Raw genomic sequence first — 19,339 nt, forward strand, 5'->3', positions numbered from 1 at the left:
GTTAGGCAAGAAATAATAAATTAAGTTTACTAGCCTGTAATTGCTGGGATTGCCTCTGGGTCCTTTTTTAAAATCAGAATTATGTTAGCTATCCCTTCAGTCATCTGATATGGAAGCTAATTTAAGTGATAGATTACATACCACAGTTAGTTGTTCTGCAAGTTCACATTTGTAATTTCTGCATTTTCCTTCAGAACCCTTGGGTGAATACCATCTGGTTCTAATGACTTATTACTTTTAATTTATCAGTTTTTTCCAAAACCTCCTCTATTGACACTTCAGTCTGGGACAGTTCCTCAGATTTGTCACCTAAAAAAATGGCTCAGGTGTGGGAATCTCCCTCATATCTTCAGCAGTGAAGACTGATACAAAAAAAAAATTATTAACTTCTCCACAACAGCGTTGTCTTCTTTGAGTGCTCCTTTAACACTTCGATCATCCAGTGCCCCTCTGATTGTTCTGCAAGATTCCTGTGTCTGATTTCTGTGTCCTTAGTTGCTTTTAGTGTTTGTACTTTTTGCTGGTTGTTCTTCAACATGTTTTTGGCCTGCCTAATTATACTTTTACACTTGACCTGCTAGCATTTATGCTTCTTTCTATTTTTCTCACTAGGATTTCACTTCCAATTTTTGAATGTTAACTCTTACTGCCTCTTTTACTCTGTTATTTAGCCATGGTGACATTTGTTGGTCCTTGTACTGCTTTTTTTTTAATTTGGAGTATACATTTAGTTTGAGCCTCTATTATGTTTTTTTAATAAAGTTTCCATGCAGCTTGCAGGCATTGCACTTTTGTGACAGTTCCTTTTAATTTCCATTTTACTAACTTCCTCATTTTTGTGTAGTTCCCCTTTTGGAAGTTAAATGCTACTGTGGTGGGTTTCTTTGCTATTTTCCCCTTTACCAGGATGTTAGATTTAATTACATTATGGTCAGTATTACTCAGCAGGTCAGATGTATTCACCTTTTGGACAGTCTCCTGTGCACAATTTAGAACTAAATCAAATTACCTACAGTAGTGGTTTATTTTATTTTCCTGGGGATTGTGAGATACAGTGATAGCATTACAGTGAGTTACCATGTTTTTTTCAAATGGATTTACTGTACAGTTACCAGGAAATATTGCATGGTTTCTCATGAGCACCCAGTGAATGATGTGCATCATCAATGTTGTTTAGTTTTATACCAGCCCTGAAACACTAAAGACTTATCTCATATGGCTTATGACTGATATCATACTGGATCACGAGTCTGAATTTGACAAGTGCAATGTACTAGTAACAAATATAACACAATAAAGCTTGCTAGATATTTCCCTAATTGTTAATCCTATGTTTTATATTGCAGTGAATACTGCAATTGATACTCTGATCTTGAAATGGGAAAATTATGCATTAATTCTTGTAACATTCATCAAAATAGATTTTAATGAAAGACCTGTCATTAATGTAGGTAAAATAAAAAACATTTATCTTGTCTGAAATTTGAATTTTGAATATAGTTTGTAAAATGCACTATATGTACTAACCAAGACAATGTTTATGCAGCTTATATTCTGTTCTACACCTTGGACAAGAATGCTCCAATTGATGACTGGGTTATGGAGTCAATCAGTGGTGACCGACTTACTCACCAAATCATGGATCTCAACCTAGATACTGTGTATTACTTTAGGATCCAAGCTCGCAATGCTAAAGGAGTGGGACCGCTCTCTGACCCTATTCTCTTCCGGACTCTGAAAGGTTTGAATTTTTCTCTTAGATACCTGGATATTAATGAGAGATACAACATGCTCATGCTTCAATGCTTGCAGTTTACTTCTGTGACACTAGGAGTCAGTTATGCTAACACTATTACAAAAGTTTTAGAAGGCACTCTGAAACCGTTATTGAGAGACTGGAACTAGTGCCAGAGTAGACAAAAATGAATGCCATAATAATGCAGCAGCTGTATTCACACGCATATCATTGGGTAAAAAAACTATGACATCATTCCATTTTCTTCAATGAACAAGGAAGCTAATTACACATGATTGCAATTTCTCTAGTGAGATACTGTTTCACCTTGGTATTTATTTTATCTCAGTTGGTGGCCGTAAAGAACTAGTAGTGACTCTCTCACATGTCTAGAAAACAGGGATACAAAATTATGATTTCCTTCTTTTTAATTGATCAAACAAATGCAAAATAATTAAAGAACAGATCAACACTGTCTGAGGCACAGTCTAATTGGATACATATGGAATTTTCTCTCTTACTTGGAACAAACTATGTGTAGGCCTAAACAAGTCTATGCCAGATATCTCTCTTGCTGGCCAGTATGAAGGAAAGGCAAGATGAGGGCAACCTTTTCAATGGCTTGTGCCTCAGTGTGTGTTAATGGGGAGCAGTGCCTGTGCTTACTGGAACTCTGGACTGCAACCATGTTTGGCCCTATTTAAAGTGGAAGTGGAGAGAGAATCCACAAACACAAAGATCTGTCACAATCTGCCCCTACATTATTAGCCATGAAAGGTAGACTATATTACTGCGAGTGGCACAAAGGATACTGGCAGCAACTGTGTGCTTTATGTTTGAAACTGTCACTTATGTAGTTACATGACAGTATATAAAGTCTTCTTTTTTAAAAGGCAATTAATTAAGGAAACAAATAGAGTGACATAAGCTATGTGCCTATTTTAGGAAACTGGGGTCACTGTAGTAAAACTGTAGCTTTTCGAGAGCAAAAATTCCAAAGCTTTGAGTATAAAAAATAATGTCTTCACAGACGGCTGATTAAAATGAAGATGGGCCAGAGCTGAAAAGCTCTGATCAGAGGTTTCAGATCCAATTCCATTTGTGGGGAGTAAAAGGGAGGTCTGTATCCAATATTCTGCTTCAGGCCTATCTTTAATTTTAACATATATATGAAAATGACTGAACAAAAGGGCAATTCATATACAATACTCTGTAGATCTGCATACATCTCATCCTTGTTTTCCTTGTAGGAAAGATGTATTATGCAAGTTCAGCCTTTAACAAATATTGGAAGAGAAATGTCATTTTTCCTACTCCTGCTGCTTTTGAAGGAGGAAAGGGAGACTCCATTTTCAGTCAGTCCCTAGCATCGCAATGAATGTGCCAGTGCACTCAGCAGCACTGGCAGAGGGCTAGCCGTTGTCTATGTGTATAAAGACCATGTTACCAAATATTCAGGCTAAGTGTGAAAACCCTCATATAACAGTTTTAGTGAATTAACAGGAGTCAGAAAAATGAAAAAATGTATTAATTTGTTCAGAGCTTATCACAGTCTATCCAGATTTTCAGGACTTACTTGTCTGAGTCTGGTTTCACTCTGAATGAATTATTTGTAGGATCCTGATTATTCATTCTCAACGACCATGAAATGTGAATAGAAAGCACTTTGCAAGTGCTTAGTCTCTATCAACTTGAGGGGTGCCAAGTTAATTTCATGCTCCCAATTTGTGCCAAGTAAAAGAACTCTGTTAGAGAGAATTTAAAGTGAGTCAGAGAATCAAAATATAATAATGACGGAATAATGAGACATCAAAAGATACAGAGACCCAGATATCTAACTAAACAAAAAGATTAATGGACTAGATATCACCTACTTTGTAGTGTTTACACAAAGTACCATTAAATACATTTGGGAAATAAATTCTATATCAGAGAGCATCAAGAGATACCAAAAAGATAAATTTACTCATTTGTTACATCTTGTAATAGTTTACAAGAACTATGTTTAATACCCTAACATGAATATTTAATGTTATCCACCCTAAATATGTCATGTTCAATAATATTCAGCTGATTTTTGACAAATCTGTCTCTACATATAAGGTGAAAAGAGCTTCTGAAGGCTTGAGTGCATTCTGAATTATGCAGAAATGTTTGTTTCCTGACCTTAATTATTATTAACAGGAGATATGCATGTGACTTATGGTAATGAATGCTCTGTTGGCAAATATATGTTTTGATCACAAGATATTTTAAACCACAAGGAACTAAGTAAGCATCAAAGATCTATAAAGTCATCCCTTATCTGATTTAAGATATTATAGCACACAAAGCTCTTTCAAGGAAACCACAACCCTAGTCAGTTATAAAACTGCAGCTGATTTTTTTTCTCAGTAACATGCCTTTAGTAACTAAATATGCAGTGACCTGTACAAGAACAGATACATTTCATTGTAAATATCACTGCCACATAAGCAAAGTGCTTATGGTTTTTCCCCTCAGATCCACTGGTAACAAAATGTAATCCAAGGAGAGATCTTCAGCTGTTTTAAATTGTCATAACTCCAGCTGAGGATCAGCCTGCATGTTTTTTGGCTGGGTATGGTCATATTCATCATTTAAGACATAATTGCTCGGATACAGGCATTACCAGGTAGTTCTTATGTGCCTGGAGGAGATGAGGGTGTGAGATGTGATTATCTACCCCATAATTAATTACTAGGGAGTGTATCACTTTTTTTTGTTATATATGTTGGACCAAAACCTGAATCACCTGATTCAGGTTTTATTTAGTTCTTATGTGAACAAGTTCCAGTTGATTTCATTAGATGTCCTGAAAAAAATATAAAGAAAATTAGAAGTAAATTATATATGTATATGTTGAAATATTAAACTGCATGTTGACATGGATTCCTCTAGAAGTTAAAGATGCATGCAGTAACAAGTGGGAAAGCAGAACTTCAATCTCAATGTTCCACTAGATTTACTGTATGTAAATTAATAACATTAAATGATACATTTCTGAAGCAAAGTAACTGGAATCTATTTAGCAAGATAGGAAGCAACTCCAGTCTGGAATTTACTTCTGACTGCCTTATGAATAGGCTAGCTAAGAAAGTCTGAATGTAATAGTGTCCAATCAGTAGGAGATCCCCTCATTCTTTCAAATTTTAACTTATTAATAACTTATGTTTTTCACCTGTAGCAGAAACTAATAAATCCCAGGACTGTACTTACTCCCTTTTCAACTGAAACATAATTTGATTCTAAATTTCAGCTTCAATTTAGAAACAAACCATAATTGTCTACTGAACTTTAAATGAAGCAAATAAAATAATAGTATTTGAACTGTTTATTAATATTGCACACAAAAATAAACCAACATGCATAGATAACAATATGAAAATGCACATACTGCATTTTCTACAAATCTGTGTACATGTAGTACATTTATAAGCTTTATTTCAAGGATGAATGAAATACATGGTCAGTTGTTTATATAAAGGAGAGAGAGAGAATTATCTTGGCTTTTCTATTTTGTCAGATATTACCAATGCCGTTATACCAAGATAAGCAGGGAAAGTCTTTATTTGGGGACTTGCTGCAGGACATCAGGAATACATATTGCTGGTGTCCCATTTTTCTTTGGCAAAGCTGATGTGGGGCATCATTTCTAGCATTACAGTGCCCTCTAATGCTGTATTGGATTGGTTGTTAAAAAACAAATCCTTGCTCCTAAGCCACAAAACGTGAACCTTTATGACCTGCCAGAGAAAAATGTTACCTACTGACCCACCACAGCATTATTTCATGACACTGTAGATGTCACAGGTTACATCTCCTTAATAACTCGAAGAAGGCAGAAAAAGTTGGTCAGCTTTTAAATGTCATAAATAGTTGAAATGAAGTAACTGCAGTTGCAATCAAGGGTTTAATGTTTTTATAAATAAATTTGTTCTCTGGGGAAGTTCATAATCCCAGTATTACTCAGCAGGGAAACCCATTCTCCCCAAAAGATTTCTAGAAACTTTGAGGGAATACGTACAACTCTGTACATTTTTCTCTGTTAACATAGTTAAAATAAAAGAGTACATGGTGATCATTCAGGGGTCTGTTTTCCCTTTGCTACAAGCATGGAACTTTCGTAAGTACTGAGGGGAGTTACAATGATAACAGGTGCTGATGACATTGTTAGCAGAAATAGACACACTAATGTCATTGTGCTACATGTAAATTGCCACCATCTTGGGCCTTTATTGTTCATGGCAACATCTTGTAAGCTAAATCATGGGATAACATTGTGGTCATAACATGAAGGTGGGTAACCAATTTATGTAGTGTTCTTCAAAAGGAGAATAGACCAGCCTTTAAAAACCACCCTATATTTATACACTACTTACTCAGCTACTTAAACTCAGGTGTGTCAAACTTTTTTTTAATCTCCTGTATCTTAAATTTCTCTTAAATTTTATTAACCAGAAAATTGGATAATTTTTCATAATCATAGCTATTTCTGAATCTGAAGGGAAACTTAATACTCTCTATCACTTAATAAATTGCTGGGAGCTGCTAACCATTCAGAAGAGCTTTCAACATGTCTATTGAATTCTGAAGCCTTGTCTGGTGCACTTCAAATCACACCATCGTTTGTGTAATTATTATACAAAAACATGTAAATAATTTAAAACCTCTTTTGTAAAAAGCAGAAACAATAACATTATAATTCAGATCTAGCTTCCAATACCTAGATGATTTGTATGCAATTATTCTCTCTCTCTCTCTCTTTTTCACTTCCAAGCTTAATTAAACTTCCCAGATGATACTTCAAAGTTCATAGACCAGCAAGTTGAGGAAATATATATTTTTCACTGCTTTATTTTTTTAAGACCTTGTGACTACATTTGATGAGAAATACAGTGCGACTTGTACTTGTCCTGTCTGTTCTTCAGAATCTCTTTGAACAGGAAAATGGTAAAATATCTCTCTTTGTCCCAGTCAATCTGCCAAAAATGCAGGAGAGCAGCAACTTGATATGAAAACCTGCTAACAAAATTGTTAATTTGATATGTCAGCTTGCCTACTAGGAGCTGTCACAGTCTAATGATATTGTCTTTTTCTTGCAGTCGAGCACCCTGACAAAATGGCTAATGACCAAGGTACAGTAACCTCAATCTGTCACATTTTCTCTTAGAATCAGTGCTGAACGTTAGGAACGTTGTTACTCATCACTTTGCATTCTGTTTTTCACCTGGGCTGCACACCTGATGAGGCAGGCACTGGCATGATAATTAATCTTGTTAATGAAGTTCTGCTTCGCAAAGGCTGCTGCTTTGATGGGGAAGATGTAAATTTTCTTGAGAGAAAATTGTTTTGTCTCTTTTCTGAAGGACCAATTAAAATGTCAAGCTTCTTTGTACGAAATAAATTTTTAGTCTCTCTGCTGCATTTCTAAATAATTCACATTAAGTATAATTAAATTCAGCATAATATTCAGACTACTCTTGCACCCTTTCATGGGTTATAGATTAAAGTTCTGAAGCGTTGCAGTGAAAAATCATGAATCATTTTCTTTCTCAAGTCAGCAGCCCCTGTTTAATAAAAGCAAAGTTTAGTCAACTTTTCAAGGCATTATCATTACTATATTTACCAAATATGAAATGTTGTCTAACTAATCATTTTTCTTCTGCTGTGAACTTACTATAGTTTTTTTTATTATTTGTGTTGTCTGTTGCTTGGAAATTTTCATCTTCTTTTTACTCCAAACTGATTTATTGTCAACATCTATTTCCAATGCAACTATAGCATCTTCCACATAAGTAATGTCATTCAAAACATTGAGGGGGGAAATATTCACAATGATATCTGAAAAGTTTAAGGCTATGAAGACATTTAGGTGATCTGAACTCTCATTTCACACTAATTTCAATGGAAAGAAGGTATTCAAACCCCATAGGTCTCTCTTCACTTGGAGAAAAGGTGCAGTCTTACCTTCTGTTAGCTAACTTGAGTTAACTAACATGACGTAAAATCCTAGTGAAGCAGGTCACAGTAAAGCCTATGCTCTCCCATAGTCTTTACCTCAACTTGCTAGCACCTGTGAAAGCTATAAACTGTATCTTAAGTAGGATTTTACATCATGTCAATTACCAGGTAAGAACATACCTCCCACCCCAGTGAAGATGCGTCCTTAGACCGTTTTGAAAATCCACCCTAAGGTTTCAGGATTTCATTCTTTATCTTTGGGGATAGGGATCTCAACATTTATCTTTTTGAAACCTGACATTTGATTTCAACCAATGTTAGGTTTTTCACCAAAACACACACACAATTTTCATGCTTTGACATGAAAAACCAATTTTATTTTGGAAAATGTGAAAAATTGTGGGCTGCAAACTAGTTTCAAATTAACCCCCCTCCCACCACACACACACATTTGCCTTTTTAAAATAATTGTTCTTTCCAAGCAGGCCTAACAAGCAATAAATAGGGCCATCAAACAATTTAAAAATAATTGCAATTAAGCCATGAGAATTTAAAAAATTGTTGCGAATGAACATCATTTTAATGGCACCATTAAACAATAAAATACAGGCAGTCCTCGGACTTACAACACAATTGATTCCTGAAAATTGCATCGTAAGTCAAAACATCGTAACTTGGAACTGCAATCCACTCCATTGTGGGACCAAGCGTCATTAAGTCAAAACCAGTCGTCATAAGTCGAATCAAGGTATCAATTCAGAAACGTCTCATCGTCTAAGTCGAACGTTGTAAAGTCGAGGATTGCCTGTACCAATTTAAATTTATTATAAATATTTTTGGAAGTTTTTCCACATTTTCAGATATATTGATTTCAAATACAACACAGAATACAAAGTATACATGTGCTCTCTTTATTATTTTGGATTACAAATATGTTCATGGTAAAAAATATAAACAAAAGAAATAGTATTTTTCAGTTTACCTCATACAAATATTGTAGGGCAATCCCTTTATCATGAAAGTGCAGCTTACAAATGTAGATTTTTTTTGGTGACATAACTGCACTCAAAAACAGAACAATGTAAAACTTTACAGCCTACAAGTCAAAGCACAAAGGGGCATAAAACGAATGTTTTAGCATATCTGGCACATAAATACCTTGCAATGCCCTCTACAACAGTCCCATGTGAATGCTTGTTCTCACTCTCAGGTGATGTAGTTAAGAAGCGGGCGTCATTATCTCCCATAAATGTAAACAAACTTGTTTGTGCGATTCGCTGAACAAGACGTAAGATTGAGTGGACTTGTATAAGGTGAATTGAAAAATACTATTTCTTTTGTTTATATTTTTTATGATGTAAATATTTGTAATAAAAATAATACTAAAAAGTGAGCACTGTACACTTTGTATTCTGTGTTGTAAGTTAAAACAATATATTTGAAAATGTAGAAAAATATTCAGAAATATTTATTATACATTTAAACTGGTATTTTATTATTGTTTAACAGTGCAATTAAAATGGTAATTAATTGTAACTATTCTTTAATCTAGCTAATTTGTTTTGAATTAATTGCATACATTAACTGTGATTAATTGACAGCCCTAATAATACAATTATCAGCCTCGTTAAGAATAATAAGTAGATAGGTTATGATTTTCAGTGGGGCCTAAACCACTTAAGCACCCTTCTTCTAATTAAAGACAATGTGAGTTGGGCACATAACTCAATTAGATCTCTGCGAAAATCTCAGCATATTTCATTAGACTTGCCTTAGCTGATAAAACAAACGGGGCATCTTGATTTTTTTTACCTGTTATAACTCCAGGACTGCCTGTTACAAAATGTTCCTTCTACCTTTGATGCCAATTTACAAATGAAGCAATCAAGTAATCAGTCAATTCTGATCTTAATAGAAAATTGGGACTGTAAAGAAGATGCCAATTTGCTCAGATACCTTGGGAATGATTTTAAATAAATGCAAATAGAGGGAAACTTGAGTTATCATTTTGGTAACAGTTCAGCTAACTTCCTATTATCAACTTGAAATCCAACAAAATAACATAAAATAGGCTTGAAAACAAAAGGGTAGGGGGTTTTTAGTGATAACTGTTGCTCTTCAAAGCATTATGGTATGATGCATTAATTCAAGTTAGATGTAAAATTGCATGTACATAACATAATATTGCACAATTTAATGCTTAGTGTCATGGCAAATTATTTGGAATGAAAAGGGAGAAATCAATGTATTTATTTCTGCCCCACTTGTTATTACTTCAGATGGCAAATAACTAATCTAGGCCTCAGCCCTCCAATAGGCTCTGTACAGACAGGCACCTGCACCCATATGGAACCCCAATAGGGCTCCATTCTGGTGCTCATGTTTGCCTACCTAGAGTTACTTAAAGGATGAGGGCTGTAGTTTTTCTGTGGGCATTGGGGTTATATTTCTGAATGTGTGCTGTACAAAATTGCTATAGCTTGGTTATCCAGGCCTGTCTTACCTCTAGTTCAGGATTCTTCAGTATTTGTCCCACAGCTACTGACCATGAAAAAGGTGCATAATTTAAATATGAAGTCAGGATCAGCGGTGTTCTTGTTTCTTGTCTGCTGGCTTGTATCCATGTAGAAACCAGCAAAAATCCAGGAACATTTATTGAATATTCAAGATACAGCATTGGCTATGCCCTTTTAAAAAATAAATAAGTAGGGGGGGAAAAGAATAGTCTTATCTTCCTTTTCTCTAGACTTGCCCAAGTCCCTCTTGGAAAAAGATCAGAGCCTCAGCAGGGAGGCTGGTTGCACCCCCTTTGAAAAATGGTGCTGTAGTTTAATTCATGTGAAGAACTAAATAAGCGTGTCAGTTGAAGGTAGAACTAACCTGTGTATCATATATGAATATACATTCCTTGTATCACCAAGAGATCTAATCACTTCCTTTTCCACTGTAATAAACATGCATTTTACTACAGATTCAAATATGGTCTTGAATACTGTGCAGATATAATACCAGGATATGAACAAGGCTATTTCAAGTTTGTTTATATAAATCCTCTAGGAAAATAGCTCCATTTGCCCAGAACTACTGCTCAGCAAGGCTCAGTACAGGTTTATGCTGAGAATGTACATAGTACCTATTCTCTGATCAAAGAACAAGTGTATTATCACGAGTAATGTTACAGTTAAGGTAACAGCACAAACATAATCCTTTTATCTTAGATAAATTAGAGGACTGGGCCAAAAGTAATCTAATGAGGTTCAACAAAGACAAGTGCAGAGTCCTGCACTTAGGATGGAAGAATCCCATGCAGTGCTACAAACTAGGGACCAAATGGCTAGGCAGCAGTTCTACAGAAAAGGACCTAGGGGTTACAGTGAACGAGAAGCTGGATGAGAGTCAACAGTGTGCCCTTGTTGCCAAGAAGGCCAATGGCATTTTGGGCTGTATAAGTAGGAGCATTGCCAGCAGATCGAGGGACATGATCGTTTCTCTCTATTTGACATTGGTGAGGCCTCATCTGGAGTATTGTGTCCAGTTTCGGGCCCCACTCTACAAGAAGGATGTGGAAAAATTGGAAAGAGTCCAGCGGAGGGCAACAAAAATGATTAGGGGACTGGAACACATGACTTATGAGGAGAAGCTGAGGGAACTGGGATTATTTAGTCTTCAGAAGAGAAGAATGAGGGGGGATTAGATAGCTGCTTTCAACTACCTGAAAGAGGGTTCCAAAGAGGATGGATCTAGACAGTTCTCAGTGGTAGCAGATGACATAACAAGGAATAATGGTCTCAAGTTGCAGTGCGGGAGGTTTAAATTGGATATTAGGAAAAACTTCTTCACTAAGAGGGTGCTGAAGCACTGGAATGCATTACCTAGGGAGGTGGTGGAATCTCCTTCCTTAGAGGTTTTTAAAATCAGGCTTGACAAAATCCTGGCTGGGATGATTTAGTTGGGGATAGGTCCTGCTTTGAGCAGGGGGTTGGACTAGATGACTTCCTGAGGTCCCTTCCAACCCTGATATTCTATGATTCTTTTAAACTGAAAGTGAGCAAGCAGGACTTTCAGTCCTATTATAGGCACTAAATACAGTTGTAACTCAAGATAACTTATAGAGAGAGCTCGTTTCGAAGAGCCATATATAATATACATAGAAGTTGATATAGAAAAGTATAGCAATACTGTAAAAACAACAGGATGGATAGATAGCACAGCAAGGTTGGCGGATAGGTGTAGTAGGAGCTCAAGTTTTCAGTCAGAATAAGATAGGGGTTGTCAAGGTTCCTTCACCACTCTGAACTCTAGGGTACAGATGTGGGTACCTGCATGAAAACCTCCTAAGCTTATTTTTACCAGCTTAGGTTAAAACTTCCCCAAGCTACAAACTATTTTATGTTTTGTCCTTGGACTTTATCTCTGCCACCACCAAACGTCTAACAGATATATAACTGGGAAAGAGCCTGTTTGAAAACGTCTTTCCCCCCAAAATCCTCCCAAACCTTACATCCCCTTTCCTGGGGAAGATTTGATAAAAATCCTCACCAATTTGCATAGGTGAACACAGACCCAAACCTTTGGATCTTAAGAACAATGAAAAAGCAAACAGATTCTTAAAAGAAGAATTTTAATAGAAGAAAAAGTAAAAGGATCACCTCTGTAAAATCAGGATGGTAAATACCTTTCAGGGTAATTAGATGAGTTAATGGTCTCAGCTCAGTTACTAGAGTACAGATTTCCACAATCTTGTTTTCAATCCCAGAAGGGAGACCAAGGATTGACAACTGAAAAACTCTGAATTCTGTAGCTGGTCAGGGTTTTACAGATCCTGCCCATACTGGAACTGTCCTGTGTAGGTCTTTCAATGCTCTCAATCCAACAACTTTCATGAACACAAAATTAAATTTTAAAAGTAACTAAAGTCTAAAATACTGTCACTAGAACTATCTGTAGAATCTGAGGAATATTTGTGATATACGTGATGAAATAAACTCTGAATAAAATTTGATTTGGTTGGGTATAGATTTCAGAAAGTGTTTTATATCTACTATATTCTGAGATTCAAGTGTAACCAATACATTCGGGGGTTAAGTTAATATTGAGATTTCAGACATAGTCTATGAATACCCTAGCTTGTTTTGATTTGGAGTTTGTTTAGGGAGTTTTTTTGACTGGGCCACATTATTGATACACGATAAATGTAGTTTGTTGTTTTAACAGACATTAGGATATTCTGAGCTCATGTTCCATATTATGAAATATTCTGGTATTACCTATACACAAATATGTTTCCAGAGTAGCTCTAACATAACATTTTGAATTATTTATGACTGTGTTATCTAAAAACCATCCATCTAAAAAATTTCCCGTCCATCTATGATATCTCACTTAGGGATAATAGTAAGACTTTTGCACCTTTTGCAGAAACAGAAACAGCACATTTCTGTGGACTACTTAGTATTGCACGTCATTAAGGATCCCTTCTTATGGTATGTAATGTGCATTGGATCAGGTCCTAAATCAGTAAAGAGGTACATTAAAGTCATCTAATACATTTCTAAAGCATATGAGCCAAATCCTGAGGTTCTTACTCAGTTTTCACACAATTCTTATGCAAACTACTGTTTGTCCTGGCCCCACTGAAGTCAAGATAATTTTGCCATTGGCTTCAGTGGAGGTAAGCAAGGACCAAGTAAAACCTTAGTAAGGATCTCAGGATTTGGCCCAGTAGAAACACACACCAAGATAAAATCCAATTAGAAGCTGAGTTTTGATTATAAGGTGATAAGCACCCTAGACATACCTAAGAGAGTGTTGGATCAGGCCCTTAGGGTGTACTCCATCACATCTGTCCTTCTCATAGAATAACAGAATTAACCCTATTAGGGCATCTGCTTCATTCTACTGTTAGTGCAGGATTGTTCCTGCCAACATAATCTCCAGTGTTTCTCCCACAGAGTTTTCCACCTTGGAATCTAGAAAGACTGTCATGTCTATAATGAGACCTATTTTCTCCTCAGGTTCCAAAGCAGCTACTGAGAAATGTGCCCATGAATTATTTTTTCCTTCAATTTTCTGCCTGTGCTCCCTCCCATTTCTTTTGCTGCAACTGTTTCATTAACCCCCTGTCTATGCTTCCACTAGCATTATGGTTTGGATGGAGCAAAGAGAGAGATTTACAGGAAAGAGGAGACAGAGGGAGGATGAGAAACTCACATGGCTCAGCAGGACCTAACCATGACCCTTAATGACAACTATGTCATCACAACATGCTCTAACAACATGAGAGCTGCATGCAGTGAAGTAGGTGGGAGCATTGGTGGTATCAAAGCCACTCTGCTAGTTCAGCTTAAGCAACTAACTTCTGCTGTCAGCTGCTCAGAATCTAAAAAGTCAAAAGAGCAAGCTAGCAAAAGAGCCAAGAGCACAAGGCAGGCACTTGTCAACAAAGGAGAAGGGAAAAGAAGCACAGCAGATGAAGAAAACAAATAAGAGGACAGTGAACTGCTTTAAAGCAGGGCTGGCTCCAGGCACCAGAGTTCCAAGCACGTGCTTGGGGTAGCAGTCAGAAAGGGGCAGCAGAGTTTCCGTGGCTGCGACAATTCGGCGGCAACTTCTTCTCTCTGTCCTGCCATCAGCAGCGGCAATTCGGCGGCGACAGGTTTCTTCACTGCTTGGGGCAACAAAAGCAATAGAGCCAGCCCTGCTTAAAAGCACTCTTATGTGAAGGAGAAGAAGAGGCAGACAGGCATTTTGAGTAGAATTATATCACATATTTATGCAGCTCACGTTCACCAAAATAATCCTAAAAAATTTTTTGTGAAAGGTATAGTATAGTAATCATGTCGTGCACCAACAAATGTAGCCAGTTCTGGGGTGGATTACAGAAACTGTCTAACAGCATGGAACAATGCTATTTAACAAATTGTCAGGATATAAAGAAAACTCTATACAATCAAAATAGCCTGGATTCATTTGAACTGAAGCTCCATATGTACTGAAAAATTAGCACTTCTGCTGAAGTGACAGATCAAATTTTTCCCAATTTTGCAAAGTCAATAATAATAGCCCTTGTAACTAATTCTATCATGTTTGTGAGTGGCAGCTGTTTCACTGAGTGAATATTGTGCTTGATCTTAATAAAGTTTCATCCTAGTTCTGTTCGAATGAAAATGGAAGCAATGTGTAACTTGTAAAATCTCAGCCAAAATAATTCTCAAAATGAGCTAGAATTTCTCAAAATTATGGAAATTAAATCATTGTATAATATTAACACTTTTGCACCTTTTGGGACAGCATATATTTGGCCACCCAGAAATAGCACATTTCTTATGACTATTTAGGCCTGGTCTACACTACAAATGTAGGTGGATGGAAGCTGCCTGAAGTCAACTTAATAACGTATGCATCTACACAACCGGTCCCTTCCGCCAACCTAACTCATCTGTAATGTCGACTTAATAACTCCACCTCCATAGCATTTAATTCAATATTGATGGGTCAACAGAAAGGCAGTGTAGACACATAGTTGTATAATTCAACTGAAATAGCCTCCAGGAGGTGTCCCATAATGCTCCACTGTGAATGCTCTGGAGATCATTTTCAACTCCACTGCACAGCAGCCAGGTACACAGAAAACAGCCCCATTCCTGTGAAAGCCCCCCCAGAAACAAGGGTTGATTGCCATTGATAGCAGAAGGGAGGGAAGAAATTGCATCATGGGAAGCCCAAGCCATGTTCCCATTCCCCCCTGCAACAATGTTTTGGTCCCATGAAGCATTGCAAGACCTTTCCAAAACCCCCTGCAGCTAGTTGCACTGTGGGATAGCTACCCATGATGCACTGCTCTATGCATCGACACAAGCGCTGCTAGTGAGGATGCACTCTACCAACACAATAAGAATGTGTGGACACAAATGACCTACTTAATTACTGTGGAGACCTGATGTCGACTTACATTAAGTCGACTTACCTTTGTAGTGTAGACGTGCTCTTAGTATAGTATGTCATTCAGCATTAGGATCACTTCTTATGGTAGGGAGAGTTGGGAGAGACTTGTAATTAATTGATTTACTAAAGCTTTCCCCTCTGATTCTCTTTGTATTTGAAGTTGTTTTTTAACAGATTAGAATAATACCCTTTTTCATTTGCAGTGAGAATCTTTTCCAAGGTCATGCTGCAAATCAGGGATGGAGCCATGACTTTCACTTAGAAGCTGGGTCTCGAGTCCTGTGTATAGAACAAAGTGTCTTCCCATCTTTATGACTGAACTTTAAAATTCCCATTTCCTTGAGAAAGACAATTGCTTTAAAAACATCAGGAACTCAATGTTATTCCAGGGTAGGAAATGTGATTCAGAACAGGTGGAATTGTAATACTACAGCACTGTATTTGGCATCTTTAAGAGCTAATCTTGATTTATTAGCAAAAATGTCCACTCACTGGATCTAAGGGACTGAGGGCCAGATTTTTAAAGATGCAGATAGGTGGCTAGTGAGATTTTCACAAACTTTCTTATTTTCAGAAGATTTCTCACTGTGAGTTAGGTGCCTAGGCACATTTAAAAAATCCATTTGACATCAATCTGTATCTTTAGGCACCTAAATACCTTTAAAAATCCATCCCTGAATGTCCAGGAATAGGGAGTCCCCCTGGCTCTTTGCAGAGGTTAGAGGTACACAGAGATTTAAGGCAATGTTCACTGAGTGTGAAATTTTCAAAAGTGCCTAAGTCACTGAAGCCAAAATCTAGTTTACAGATGTTTACAAATCCCTTACGAGCCTTCATGCCATGGGTTAGGTGCATTTGGAAATGGGATTTAGGTTTCCCTTATTTACTTTGAATGTGTGAGATTTGTAAGCCTGTTCAAGTTCCAAGGCAATAACTGTCAATATGAAGGTAAAAGTAAAATTATAGACCAGGTCATATGAGAAGGAATTTTTGTAAGAGGCACAAAGTACATATGAAAGAGGATCTGAGGTGTGTAGATACTTTCAAACAGCTTGTTAGAGTTGCTGAGTAACAAAGTCTTGTTGAAGTCTAAATAGTTTCTCTTTAAGATTTTTTTTAAATAAGTGGACAGTGGGTGATGAAGAGGTTTGTTTATTTTGTTTTATCCTATCCCAATTTTCATATGATAAGCTAATATCAAGTTCTTCATTCCATATTTTCTCTGGATAGGAACAAATTAGTATCTAGGTAGGTAATGAGAAAATATTAGCAGTTACATGCAGAATTAAGGTTGGTTCCAAATTTGGCAGTCATGTCTTCTCAGGTGACAAGCTGATTCTTATGTGTGGACTTAGATAAGTTTTATCATTGATTTGTAATGTTTGAGCAAAGGGAACATGTGAGTCTTTGAGTTGATATTTTCCTTATCCTGGAGGAAATTCAGTAGATTTTTTTTTCTTCAAATGTATAATCTATGCAATGACTCCACTGAGCTTTCCAGCATTGGTTAGGTTCAATTTGCCAGTATAGACAGCTGTGTTATTCCAAATTGGAATTGTGTTGCGTGTTGAGGAGAAGTCAGATTTTCAAACAACATTGCCCTTTTGGTGGTAGCCCATGAGTTAGAGATTTACAGGGGCATGTATAAAATGTACTACCATTAGGAATAATTTCATGATGTACAAGTCCAACGGAGTGCCATCTGCCTTATCTATAATTTATAAACATTAAAAAAACAATGGACCAGAAGAACTATGCCAATTTACACCTGCTGAGTATCTGATCTAACAAGCGTGGCTGGCAGGATGTAAAGAAGTTCTCCTCAGATGGGTCTAGCATCAGAAGCACTGCTGGAAGATCACTCAAGACTGAAAACCAAGACTCATGTCTCAAAACCCTGGAGAAAATGGTGGCCTTTGTCATTCTAAGGGCATACAGCAAGGCATCCAAACAGATCCCTGTGAATTCAAAGGATTTTGACTTTTCTGGATAGGGAATGAATGCATTACACGTGGCTGTGCACCTAACCACTTTACACTTCAGTGGTTTTGAGCTCATGAATAAACAGAGCACTAATTGTTTTAGCTTTCAGGGAAATAGGGTTTTTAAGGCAGGCTAGTCATGCTGGGAACTTAACTTTCTGTCATTCAACCTTTGCCATGTTTGGATTACAGTGGGCATGTTGCAGTTTGGCTATTTGAAGCATAAACCATCCAGTGTTCAGTATTATTAATCTGAAAACTATAAACCATCTCATTGTTCTGCTTACTGCTTCCTCTCTTCCAGTATGAAAACAACTGCAAATACATCTGTAGCCTGATGTCAGCCTAAAAACAGCAACCTACTCCCATACTGTGACAGCAGAAGGCAGCTAACTCTCCTCTTACCTTTTGCTGAAGCTTCTGTTAGCTCCAGGATTTTGGTATTATACCCTAAGTCTCTCTTGGAAGTTGTTAACATAGCAGAGATAAAAAAGATGAGTAATTCATGAGCATCTCAAACAGCGGCTTTCTAAACAAATGTATTTATTTGTTTACGGTTTGCATATTCACCAAGCCAAGCAATAATGTTGCTAGTGGCTAAGTGGGGCTCTTGGAGCCCACCGCTGGATTTGGCTAGCAGACACTCCTCCACAATGTGTATCATTGTTAGATCTGCACCACAGCTGCAACTTGGATTATCTCAAAAATCCCCAATGGTGCTGGTTGGCTGCACAGAGGCCTTGTCCAGTCCGGAATCGGTTAAGAAGGGCCCACTGTTGACCTGGCAGTTCAAAGCCGGGAGAGCGGACAGTAGGGTCTGTCACAAGGAACTGATTGTTGGTTGAAGTTAAGCACCAGTCTTCCCATCACAGGACTCCGCTGTCACATCCTAGCATGGCAGCCTCAACCACAATCGGTGTCATGATGAAAGAGATGTAGCTGGTGGACTAAAAAGGTCATTAAACAAGGGCAAGCTTGGGTTGGCACATAACTTCTCAAGCAACTTGCCAGCTGCAATCTCCCTCATGATGTAAGGGTGAGCATTGTGGCTCAGAACTAGGAGCCATAGAAGCATAGGTGACGCGTGGGGAGAGTACGCAGGGTCAAATGCCCCTCAAGAGTTCTGCTTAGACAACAAGGGGGGAGAAGGGCTCTGTCCTTCTCCCGCCATGCCTTCCCTCCAGCACTTTGGCCCCATCCCTGGCAGCCAGGTCCGAGCGGGGAGCGCAGGCAGTGGGACCAGCCACTTCTCATGCCGGCCACTCAGGTCACTACTCTGTGCAGCACTGCTGCTGCCTGAGAGAGTCTGACTGGGGCAGTGACAGTGGTGGCTGGGCTGTCTCTCAGGCAGCTGCTACATTGCACAGAGCAGTGACCCTGAGCAGCCTCCTTCAGCCAGCAAGAGAAGTGACTCTGTCCCACCACCTCTGCTCCCCACCCAGGCCCAACTGCCAGGGAGAGTGGCTGAATGTGCCACAGGGAGGCTAGTGGGAGAAGGACAAAGCCTCTCCCCACATAGGTAACTCTGCTGGGGTGGGGAGATCACAGTGGCCCCAGGCTGGGCTCAGGGCTGGGGCATCCCTGGGCACAGGAGACACATGGGGCGGTCATGTGTCCTTTCCTTTAGATTGTGCTCCACCAGTATTAGGGTGCATGAGTCATCTATGCATGGAAGATGGGTCAGTTGGAGAGTTCC

The 19,339-nt window shown here is 37.9% G+C and overlaps 1 protein-coding gene across 2 annotated transcripts in view; it reads left to right on the forward strand.

The window, feature by feature from the left end:
* The window catches only part of DCC (DCC netrin 1 receptor), a 975,841-nt gene that overhangs the window by 879,323 nt on the left and 77,179 nt on the right, over window positions 1-19,339 (forward strand). For both annotated transcript variants that reach the window (XM_038402401.2, XM_038402402.2), the window contains exons 20-21: window positions 1,547-1,741; window positions 6,859-6,891. In XM_038402401.2, the coding sequence (XP_038258329.1) occupies window positions 1,547-1,741; window positions 6,859-6,891 (228 nt within the window). The remainder of the gene's footprint in view (window positions 1-1,546; window positions 1,742-6,858; window positions 6,892-19,339) is intronic.

Source organism: Dermochelys coriacea, chromosome 5 (assembly GCF_009764565.3).
Source record: "Dermochelys coriacea isolate rDerCor1 chromosome 5, rDerCor1.pri.v4, whole genome shotgun sequence".
Lineage (NCBI taxonomy): Eukaryota > Metazoa > Chordata > Testudines > Dermochelyidae > Dermochelys > Dermochelys coriacea.